The 12,332-nt window shown below is 38.4% G+C and overlaps 1 protein-coding gene across 1 annotated transcript in view; it reads right to left on the bottom strand.

Annotated features, from left to right (window-relative positions):
* LOC126251899 (calponin homology domain-containing protein DDB_G0272472-like) overlaps positions 1-12,037 on the bottom strand; it is a 49,100-nt gene extending 37,063 nt beyond the window's left edge. Inside the window, exons 1-2 of the mRNA XM_049952656.1 lie at positions 11,494-12,037; positions 11,269-11,413 (exon numbers count right to left, since the gene is read on the bottom strand). Coding sequence (XP_049808613.1) covers positions 11,269-11,302 — 34 coding nt within the window. The 5' untranslated portion in view covers positions 11,303-11,413; positions 11,494-12,037. The remainder of the gene's footprint in view (positions 1-11,268; positions 11,414-11,493) is intronic.
* Between the last annotated feature and the right edge of the window lie 295 nt (positions 12,038-12,332).

The following is a 12,332-nucleotide window of genomic DNA, read 5'->3' as shown; positions in this document are numbered from 1 at the left end:
CGAATTTGCTGTTTAACTAAAATGGTAAATAAGGCTAGGAAACTAAAGATAGAAGATGGGATTTTGGCAACATCTGCAAACCGAAAAGAGGAAAAAGTTCACTGATGAAATAAAACAAAATGTCCTCACTTTCTTTGAAGATGATGAGTTTTCTTGTTTATGCCCAGGCAAAAAGGATTGTGTTGCAGTAAGAATTAATGAGGAAAGATTCACAAGGAGAAATGCCTGCTCCTTTGAACCTTAAAGAAATGGTCTTTGCTTATTGTAAGCAATATGGAAATGAACTAAGCTTCTTAAAATTTTGTGAGCTCAGGCCAAAATGGTGTAGTACCGCTGGTGCTTTTGGATCACATTCAGTATGTGTATGTGCAATTCATCAAAATGTCAAATTAATGTTGGCTTCAGCAACATCCATTCAAGATGACTACAAGGATTTGATGAAAAAAACTGTATGCAATTTGGAATCAAAAAATTGTATGCTACGACACTGTGAGGAACGTCCAGGAAAAATGTGACTAGAGGCTTTTCTTGAAGACTCTTTTAAAGACTATGACCCTGAAGAAACAATGGAACATGAGCAATGGGTCCGTCCTTGCATATGCACATTGGGGACTTGTCAGAGAACTGTCGAAGATTCCATGGAGGCACTGATTTTGTAAATTACTGGTTAAAAAAGCCATCACTTTGTGTCAGAACACCGAAGTTCATATCTTAAGCAGCTAAAAAGAAATCTTGCAGAAAATGAATTAATTATATTGATAGAATTTGCTGAGAATTATTCATTTGTTGTTCTGAATACTGTGCAAGGATTCCAGTGGGAGAATAGTCAGGTCACATTTCATCCATCTGATGTCTATTTCGATGGCAAAGAATGTTAAAGAGTATTGGCATTCGTATGGTCAGCGACTGTTCTGTCATACTATCACTGCTGTCCATGCCTTTCAAATAAAGTTAACAGCATATTTAAATACAAAGACTGAAAACATTATGAACATTTATTACTTTAGTGATGATTCAGCTGCTCAATATAAGAATTTCAAAAATTTCATCAATTTATGCCTGCACAAAGAGTATTTTGGCATCACTGCCAAATGGAATTTTTTTGGAACAAGTCACAGTAAATTGCCTCATGATGGCATTGGCAGACCAGCGAAAGGACTCGCAGCATGTGCTAGTCTGCAGAGGGCTTTAGGTAACCAAATATTGACTCCATATGATTTATTCAAATTCTGTGATGACAGTATTCCAGGCATAAAGCTTTTCTGTGCACCAAAAGAAGAAATTGAAAAAAATCCACCCAGATGAAGAAACAAGGTTTACCATGGGGCATACAGTATCTGGAACAAGAGAAAACCAATAAATTGTAATCAGCTCAGACTAAGCAGAGTTTCCAATGACGATACAGCATTCACAGTTAACTCCTTCGAAGCAGATGAAGAAATTCCAACAGTCTCAATTCCAGGTTTACAACCAGGACAGTATGTTATTTGTATGTCGGCAATTTTTCGTGGGTTGGAAACTTCTGAAGTTTCATATGAACAATAAGACATCCTCATCAGCTTTATGCACCCACACGCCCATACTCGTTCCTTCCACTGGCCGACTGCTAAAGATACCTGCTGGATTCCTGAACAACAGATTTTCATGACTGTAGAAACCCCATCAACATCGTCACCAGGAGACAATACAGTTATCCACAATCTATCAGTGATGAAATTGGAAATGACTCTTTAACATTTTTGTTCTGGAAATTTGCTGTGTTTTGTACTATAACTGTTTTTATGTCATGTGTTACAGCAATGTCTGAAACTGACTTATACACTCAAATAAAAATAATTAATTATGGGACTTAATGAGCAAAATATTTGACTTTTCAATCTTCTCGAAGCGCTAAAATAATAACTTTTGAAATGTATTCTTACTTGTCAAACTGAAAGATCCAGAAATTAAACAATATAGCTTTGAAAGCTTAAAGAATCCTCTATCCAGCTGTGACAAGGGAAAAAAAAGGATTGAAGAAGAGACAGTTGCGATATTGCCCCCAAAAAATACTCTAAAATTTGCAGGTAGAAAATTTTGGCCAACTTTGCAAATGCATATCTTTCCATCTGGGCATCCAATGCTAATTAAATTTGTTTCATATATAGACATCATCCCCCCCATGAACCATGGACCTTGCCGTTGGTGGGGAGGCTTGCGTGCCTCATCGATACAGATAGCCGTACCGTAGGTACAACCACAACGGAGGGGTATCTGTTGAGAGGCCAGACAAACGTGTGGTTCCTGAAGAGGGGCAGCAGCCTTTTCAGTAGCTGCAAGGGCAACAGTCTGGATGATTGACTGATCTGGCCTTGTAACAATAACCAAAACGGCCTTGCTGTGCTGGTACTGCGAACGGCTGAAAGCAAGGGGAAACTACGGCCGTAATTTTTCCCGAGGGCATGCAGCTTTACTGTATGATTAAATGATGATGGCGTCCTCTTGGGTAAAATATTCCGGAGGTAAAATAGTCCCCCATTCGGATCTCCGGGCGGGGACTACACAAGAGGATGTCGTTATCAGGAGAAAGAAAACTGGCGTTCTACGGATCGGAGCGTGGAATGTCAGGTCCCTTAATCGGGCAGGTAGGTTAGAAAATTTGAAAAGGGAAATGGATAGGTTAAAGTTAGATATAGTGGGAATTAGTGAAGTTCGGTGGCAGGAGGAACAAGACTTCTGGTCAGGTGACTACAGGGTTATAAACACAAAGTCAAATAGGGGTAATGCAGGAGTAGGTTTAATAATGAATAGGAAAATAGGAACGCGGGTAAGCTACTACAAACAGCTTAGTGAACGCATTATTGTGGCCAAGATAGATACGAAGCCCACACCTACTACAGTAGTACAAGTTTATATGCCAACTAGCTCTGCAGATGACGAAGAAATTGAAGAAATGTATGATGAAATAAAAGAAATTATTCAGATTGTGAAGGGAGACGAAAATTTAATAGTTATGGGTGACTGGAATTCCAGTGTAGGAAAAGGGAGAGAAGGATACGTAGTAGGTGAATATGGATTGGGGCTAAGAAATGAAAGAGGAAGCCGCCTGGTAGAATTTTGCACAGAGCACAATTTAATCATAGCTAACACTTGGTTTAAGAATCATGATAGAAGGTTGTATACATGGAAGAACCCTGGAGATACTAGAAGGTATCAGATTGATTATATAATGGTAAGACAGAGATTTAGGAACCAGGTTTTAAATTGTAAGACATTTCCAGGGGCAGATGTGGACTCTGACCACAATCTATTGGTTATGACCTGTAGATTAAAACTGAAGAAACTGCAAAAAGGTGGGAATTTAAGGAGATGGGACCTGGATAAACTGAAAGAACCAGAGGTTGTACAGAGTTTCAGGGAGAGCATAAGGGAACAATTGACAGGAATGGGGGAAAGAAATACAGTAGAAGAAGAATGGGTAGCTTTGAGGGATGAAGTAGTGAAGGCAGCAGAGGATCAAGTAGGTAAAAAGACGAGGGCTAGTAGAAATCCTTGGGTAACAGAAGAAATATTGAATTTAATTGATGAAAGGAGAAAATATAAAAATGCAGTAAATGAAGCAGGCAAAAAGGAATACAAACGTCTCAAAAATGAGATCGACAGGAAGTGCAAAATGGCTAAGCAGGGATGGCTAGAGGACAAATGTAAGGATGTAGAGGCTTATCTTACTAGGGGTAAGATAGATACTGCCTACAGGAAAATTAAAGAGACCTTTGGAGATAAGAGAACCACTTGTATGAACATCAAGAGCTCAGATGGAAACCCAGTTCTAAGCAAAGAAGGGAAAGCAGAAAGGTGGAAGGAGTATATAGAGGGTCTATACAAGGGCGATGTACTTGAGGACAATATTATGGAAATGGAAGAGGATGTAGATGAAGATGAAATGGGAGATACGATACTGCGTGAAGAGTTTGACAGAGCACTAAAAGACCTGAGTCGAAACAAGGCCCCCGGAGTAGACAACATTCCATTGGAACTACTGACGGCCTTGGGAGAGCCAGTCCTGACAAAACTCTACCATCTGGTGAGCAAGATGTATGAAACAGGCGAAATACCCTCAGACTTCAAGAAGAATATAATAATTCCAATCCCAAAGAAAGCAGGTGTTGACAGATGTGAGAATTACCGAACAATCAGTTTAATAAGCCACAGCTGCAAAATACTAACACGAATTCTTTACAGACGAATGGAAAAACTAGTAGAAGCCGACCTCGGGGAAGATCAGTTGGGATTCCGTAGAAATACTGGGACACGTGAGGCAATACTGACCTTACGACTTATCTTAGAAGAAAGATTAAGGAAAGGCAAACCTACGTTTCTAGCATTTGTAGACTTAGAGAAAGCTTTTGACAATGTTGACTGGAATACTCTCTTTCAAATTCTAAAGGTGGCAGGGGTAAAATACAGGGAGCGAAAGGCTATTTACAATTTGTACAGAAACCAGATGGCAGTTATAAGAGTCGAGGGACATGAAAGGGAAGCAGTGGTTGGGAAGGGAGTAAGACAGGGTTGTAGCCTCTCCCCGATGTTATTCAATCTGTATATTGAGCAAGTAGTAAAGGAAACAAAAGAAAAATTCGGAGTATGTATTAAAATCCATGGAGAAGAAATAAAAACTTTGAGGTTCGCCGATGACATTGTAATTCTGTCAGAGACAGCAAAGGACTTGGAAGAGCAGTTGAATGGAATGGATGGTGTCTTGAAGGGAGGATATAAGATGAACATCAACAAAAGCAAAACGAAGATAATGGAATGTAGTCGAATTAAGTCGGGTGATGTTGAGGGTATTAGATTAGGAAATGAGACACTTAAAGTAGTAAAGGAGTTTTGCTATTTGGGGAGCAAAATAACTGATGATGGTCGAAGTAGAGAGGATATAAATTGTAGACTGGCAATGGCAAGGAAAGCGTTTCTGAAGAAGAGAAATTTGTTAACATCGAGTATAGATTTAAGTGTCAGGAAGTCTTTTCTGAAAGTATTTGTATGGAGTGTAGCCATGTATGGAAGTGAAACATGGACGATAAATAGTTTGGACAAGAAGAGAATAGAAGCTTTCGAAATGTGGTGCTACAGAAGATGCTGAAGATTAGATGGATAGATCACATAACTAATGAGGAGGTACTGAACAGGATTGGGGAGAAGAGGAGTTTGTGGCACAACTTGACCAGAAGAAGGGATCGGTTGGTAGGACATGTTCTGAGGCATCAAGGGATCACCAATTTAGTATTGGAGGGCAGCGTGGAGGGTAAAAATCGTAGGGGGAGACCAAGAGATGCATACACTAAGCAGATTCAGAAGGATGTAGGTTGCAGTAGGTACTGGGAGATGAAGAAGCTTGTACAGGATAGAGTAGCATGGAGAGCTGCATCAAACCAGTCTCAGGACTGAAGACCACAACAACAACAACAACAACAACAACATAGACATCATGTGTAGGAATAGCCATCTGAAGTTTTGACACGATTGGCTCATATGAAAAGTAGTACTGGTCGGTCAAACCATGGCTCTCAGAATAGCACGATGAATTTTTTAGCCGCTTTAGAGGCTTGGATCTATATTTAGGTAAGGCTAAATCTCTAATTTTTACCACGGTGTGATTCAGCATAAAAAGTTGCCTGTGTGTATTAAAGCAAATGACCAAATGTTTGCTAGAACTTTTAAAAAAGCCTAGCAAACCTGGCACATTTGCACCTTCGTACACGATGCGGAGGTGAGTAGCTTCTCTTTAAAATCCCCTAAGAATTCAACCACTGAAGATACTGAACTGAAATTTGGTATGTAGCCACCAAAGACCATACACAACCTCCACACCAAATTTCATTAGATTTAGAGATGGTCAAGTGGGGACCCCTGGTCCCCCTGACGTAGAAAAAGGGAAGAAGAAAATGTTTTGTAAGAGGTTGGAGATAGCAAGACTGCAGAGACTAGCTTAATTTAAGTCCTAACATGTAGAATGCAAGAGCCAGTTACCCACTAGGCAGGCAGTTAGCACCTCCGCAGTCTGAGAATGCAAACATTAGATGCTAGATTCTAGATTATACAAGTGATGAAATAATATTTAAATTCTTGGGGTTACACGCAACAGTATGCTACACCTAAACAACAGTATTCTGGACTGTATGTAGCTAGCATTTTCTAATGAGTAAACACAGAAAATTAAACCCAAATGACAGATCACTCGTATAAAAGGTATGATTTGTCAGTGATGGGGTTGGAGTAATGCAAATGCAATTTTTGTAAAGAAAAACTGCAAATACAGCTTCTGTTATTATACATTAGCTTAAAAAAGTTCAATACTTTGTAAAATTCTTCTTGCTTACTAAATACTTGAATAATTTTAAAATTAATGGGGTAAATCAAACAGCCCCTTTTCTTCTTTTTTTTTTAACTGAATGATGCAAAATGCCCAATGGACCTAGTTATCCTGATTCAGGTTTCCCATGATTTCCCTACACTGCTTCAGGCAAATGCTGGTATGGTTCCTTTGAAAGGGCATGGCCGACTGCCTTCCACATCCTTCCCTAATCTGAGGAACCGATGACCTCGCTGTTTGATCCCCTCTGCCTAATTAACCAACCAAACCTACATCTGTATTGCTTTCATTTCATGCATCTACGATAGTTGCACATTTTACTATATGGACCGATTATTTAAAAAAAACTGTGTAGTTGAACAATTTCACGGCCATATTCGTCTCACATTCCACATGAATATAAAATCACTCGCACTGAATGTATCACAATTGACGCAATTGTTACTTTATGATTCAGTACTAGGTTTCATACTGTCGTACTCCAGCTCAAAAAAAGGATTTCCAAAAGCTAGCCAATTTTCATCCTCTTTTGTGTGTGCCTGTTGGCGATTCAATGAGAGGTCTCCTTTATGTGTAAATATTTCTATTCTGCCAGAACTTTCCTTACTGCATTGATACAAGAAACTAATGAAAGTTAAACACAACATCTGTAACTTGTCACACAGAAATTGTCTGGTTAATATGCACAAATGTAGTTTTACGAGTGACCTCCTAGGTTATGATATAGCCTCTGAAGAGTTGTCTCTATTGTCAACAGGAGAGGTACAAACTTCTCATTTCACGAATTCAGTAATCTGTACTAGGCAGTTTAAACATCTAACATAGAATAAAATAAATTTTATCAATCACTCATCAGCTCCCCGAGACTCAAAAATATCGCAGATACTTGGATCTTACTTCAATGATAAGTAAAATGTGTATCACGTGTTAAATATTGAAAAAGAACAAAAAAGTAAATTTTTTCGCAACAGTGTAACAGTGGAATTTTTGCTTTTATGCCAATTGCATGTATGTCCTCCACTAATTCTCTGTGGTCTACTGACATAATTTAACTGTGTGATCTAACTGAACAGAATTATACCCACTGAACTAAACCAAATGCTTGCATAACTGGCTAGCTGGGAAAGCTATAACTAGATTAGAATAAAAAACTGATGGACAATTGTTTATAGGACAGCTGTCATACTAACAAGCAACCACAGGGAATGAGTTTGATCGAATCATCTGTTTCGTTCAACAATGTCATCTTGTTCTGCCACTTATGCTGGTTATAGTCAACAACAGAGTACAACTGCAACTACAAATGCAGCTGACAATTCATTTTTGTTGCTTTTTTCCCTTTGCAGCATGTCTACTTCATACAATGTCTAAAGCTAGGGGTCAAATTGTGATGATATGAAACGGCAATGTGAACACAGTGTAGCTCATTAACAGGGAGACCATGAAAATTTCCGGAATGGCTGAAGCTGTTGCTGATGCAGGCTTACTGCACACTGGTAACAGAGAACATTGCTTGCTTTCTCCCTTCACTGTTATTTTGACCCAAGTATACATAATGTTTTAGAAAGGATCAGCTGAAAGGTTTTGATCAGTGGAAAGGGAGGAAGAAAAGTGTTTGCAGTCCTGTTTCTGATGAAGTCATTAAAGAAAGGGTACAACCTGGATTTGAAAAGAGTAGATAGCAAATCTGCCATTTCTTTTTTTCAAAGGCACCATCACATTTGCTTTAAGCAATTTAGGTTAACTGCAGCAAACCTACATCTCGATGGACAGCTAGGGATTTAAACTATCAAGATCACTTGAGAATTAGCACAAGCGAGAAGGGGGCCTTGCGGGGGAGGGGGGGGGGGAGTTCACTATGACACTTGAACCAGATAAGCTACACAAAAGTAAGCCCCTAAACAAAATTCATATCAACATTTACTATAATATATATACAACTAAAACAAAAAACATCCTCCAAACTGCTTGGACAAAAATTAATGATAGTGAGTGTCAATCTATAAGACAAACAAAAATAATTTTTACAATCACAATGTATCTTTCTTTCACACTAACAAAGTTACACATTAAAATAGTTCTACAATAATATCCCAGCAGCCAACAACTCATTGGGGCATTACATTATGCAGATCCTATATTAAAGAGACATGTCAGGTATGCAGAACTAATGAAACACGTGTCACAAATAATTCTTACAAAAAGAAAGACGCTTTACCACAGATGGTTTCACAGGAAACTAAAAATAAGAGGACTCATATACAAAGTAACCGGTACAGAAAGAAGTAAGATTAGTGTTTAAAATCCCATTGATATCAAGATCATTACAGATGGAGCATAAGTTCATAATATTTCAAGAGTCAGATAGGAAATTATTTGTGACCTTTCAAAGCAAACAGGAAATTGGTTGTGACCTTTCCAAGCAACCCTTCCAATATTTGCCTGCAGCAATTTAGGGAACACACAGAATAGCTAAATCTCTGTGGTTGGACAGGGATTTGAACCACCTCCCAAATGTGAAGCCAGTGTGTTAACTACTGCACCACTTAGCTCAGTTCTGATATTGATAACACACACACCACAGTTCACCTCCAACCTAGAGTGAGTATTTTACCATGCATTCTGATTGCTTTTAAAGCTTCCAAACTCATTTCCAATGATGAAAAATTTTAATGCACATCCTCATTCAAAATGACATGATTTTGAGAACTTTACAAGAAACCATCACTAATCTTATAGCCCAACCAGCCAATGGACATTTTGGAAAGTACTGTTAAGTTCCTTTAATTACTGTGCACTTTCCATCACAGGAATTCCATCATCATTCATCTCCCCCCCCCCCCCTCAAGTGCCAATGCTTCACACCTACTAACAACATCCAGAGTACCAAATAGCACATACAATCAAGATGAAATGAGAATTCAAACCCCCATAAGCTGAAGCTACAGAAACCAGACAATTCTCTCCCTTCACTTGTGAAGAAATCTTAACAGTGTTTTAACATGCCTAGCCAGGAAAAGTTCCAGGGTTTGATAACACCTGTCCTAAATTCCTAATAAACTGTGGAGCAAATATACAAAACTATAGGCAGATCACTTCTTCACAGACATTGTACAAACCCACAATATACCACAAAAATTTAAACACTAAGATAATTGCTAGATTAAAACCTGGAAGCCAGCTGACAGCCAATAGCCTAGCTATTGGATCTACAAGCTACTAAAACAACTTAATCATAATATAATCAGTAACTTGTTACTTGCAATCCCTGTGAAACAAGCAGGCTTCCAGCCAAAATAAAGCTGCTTAGGTCAAGTTCTGTACCACACCATTTCTATCAAGCCAGGATTTCAAAGAAAACTTAAAACAGCAGCTGTGTTCATTCACTTATCAGTGGGCTTATGATACAGCATGGAGAGAAATCATTATGTATAAGCTCCTTCACATAATTCCAAGCAAATTAATCACCCACCCCGTCAATAATATCCTAAATGACTGACAGTCCCAAGCGTTTATATGATCCAACACTAGAGCGTTTATATGATCCAACACTAGCTCTCCAAGCAAATTCACCACAGGGATAAGTACAAGCTCCAATTCTCTTCAGCATGTAAATTGCAGATGTGCCACAAAACAGAATCAATAAAGGTTATGCCAAAGACTAGGTACTTGCAACAATGTGCACTTCAATTTAACAGTCAGAAGAAATCCTAAAGTAGGCCTAGATGTACTGGGATAGTGCTTTCACAATTTCACAAACAGAGGCTCCAACCAAATGCCACCGAAATGGAGTTCTCCTGCATCCATCTAAATAATAAACTCGCTGGATGATCACTCAACATACAGTTTGAAAACACCACACTTACTCTTAAAACACAAAAGTACTTGGAAGTAACACTTGACTATACTTCATCTTACAGAGAGCATCTAACATGACAAACTGAAAAATTGAAAAGATGAGACACCATCATTCCAAAGCTATGTGGTAGAACCTGGGACGCATCGGCATCCATACTATGTCGTTCTACTCTGGGTTTTGTCTTCTCAACAGCTGAATACTGGAGCCCCAGTTTGGCTAACAGCCCATATGCACAAAAGATAAAAGTCCATCTAGATAATACCACAAGAACGATTGCTTGGGCTATCAAATAAACACCTACAAAATGCTTACCAGTAAGGGCTACATTCCACCCCCTCAAATATAAACCATAAATTATGCTCTACATTTCTTTAATGTATCCAAAAGCCATACAATAAATAAATACATAACCCCTCTCCCTTTCCTCTCCAATTGTAGTAAAAAAAAATTTATGGCATGCACCATTTCACTTTCTGTGTTCATATGTGAACAGACAAACTGACAAAAATTTGGTTGTCAATCAAGAAAATAAAATAAAATTATGTGTTCTTTATTAACTTAAAGTATGTCTGAGTTAAGAGCTTATAGAAGATGAAATGTATAGCTCTACAATATCTAGCATAGCTAACATATCAATAACAAAAAAGGACATGATACATTGTGTGTCCTCACAGCAACAGCAACCACAAGAAAGAAATGTTTCAGGGGTGTTTTCATGGCACCATAAACTAATTCTCAGGTGAATAACAACAAAAAGAATAGGCCTATCATAATCGGGTCTCATGGTAATAATGACAACCTGTTTCAAGTGTATTCTCATCGCCCCATAAAATTATTCTCAGGCGCATAATATATGCATTGCATTAAGACCAGAAAACAAACAAACAAACACAAACAAACACACACACAAACACACACACACACACACACACACACAGTTGCAGATCACAAATAATAATTCCACACACATCCCTAAAGACTGTGATACAATAAGAGTATGGTTATTACAAAGCAGCAATGAAATGATAATTATGTATTAAGCTGCATAAAACAATACCAGTGCTCTCCATAATCGCCAAGATAAGTTTCATAGGCCGCAATCAAATATTCCAGTCGTATTCATCTTACAGTCATTCTCTTTAATACGAATTACTTTCTCACTCCACGAAACAATTTCTTCTATCCAACAAAAAAGCATATCCCTGCAAAGTAAAGAACAAACTCTTAAATCATGTTGATTGACATGTTGACAAAGAATTAATTAATTATAAGAACTTCTTACTTTTGAGTCCGCTATGGTAGCAACAATCCTACTGCATTATCGAGCACAAAGGAAAATTTGCTATGTGATGTTAGGTATGTATGACTACACAACTTTCACTCGCACGTCCATCTATACTCGGACAAAACTATTTCACACCTCAGAAACACAACTTGGGTAGTATGCAGTGTACTGCGAGTCACACTGCGAGAGTCAACAACAGGAAGAACCAATTTTAAACACGCTTTCCACGGTTCCCTTCTTACTTCACTGGCACATTACGTTCAGTATTTCGTTACAAACACACGCACTCTTTCAGTTCTCAGAGAAAATTTACTCGCCACTCATCATCAATTATTATCTGCAGATTAGGTTTACTGCATTTACACCGCAATATTCGGCAGCATATTGTTATAATCCTATTTTCTAAAACACTTCCCCGCCTAAAAGGTTAGTAAAATGGCGTCACAAACAGCAACAACACATCTCCGACCGATGGTGGTGGCATCTTTTATCCAGACCAAACATCGCTTACTAGCAGGAAAACCGAGAGGAGAGAGGTGTTTGCAAACAATTCACTTGAGCTTGTTCGACAGTTTTTGGGTTCAGGATGAATTTCATACCCTATCTTTGTGACAGACAAAATAAAACAGGGAATTGGGTTAAAAGTTTCAAGAAAATACCCCAATATATTTTTTATCAATGAGCTAATGGCCAAGTTCCATTGCTATACCGTGATGCTTTGCGACAGTGGAATAGCGATAAACATCATATTAAACAGGTCATAGTTCCAGTATAAATATTAGATGCCACTTGCTATCGACATCTTTGAACACACAAGCTAATGACAGACTAAGGTT

Source organism: Schistocerca nitens, chromosome 1 (assembly GCF_023898315.1).
Source record: "Schistocerca nitens isolate TAMUIC-IGC-003100 chromosome 1, iqSchNite1.1, whole genome shotgun sequence".
Taxonomy (NCBI): domain Eukaryota; kingdom Metazoa; phylum Arthropoda; class Insecta; order Orthoptera; family Acrididae; genus Schistocerca; species Schistocerca nitens.
The sequence above is the reverse complement of the archived record's forward strand: the minus strand, read 5'-3'. Positions and strand labels throughout refer to the sequence as shown.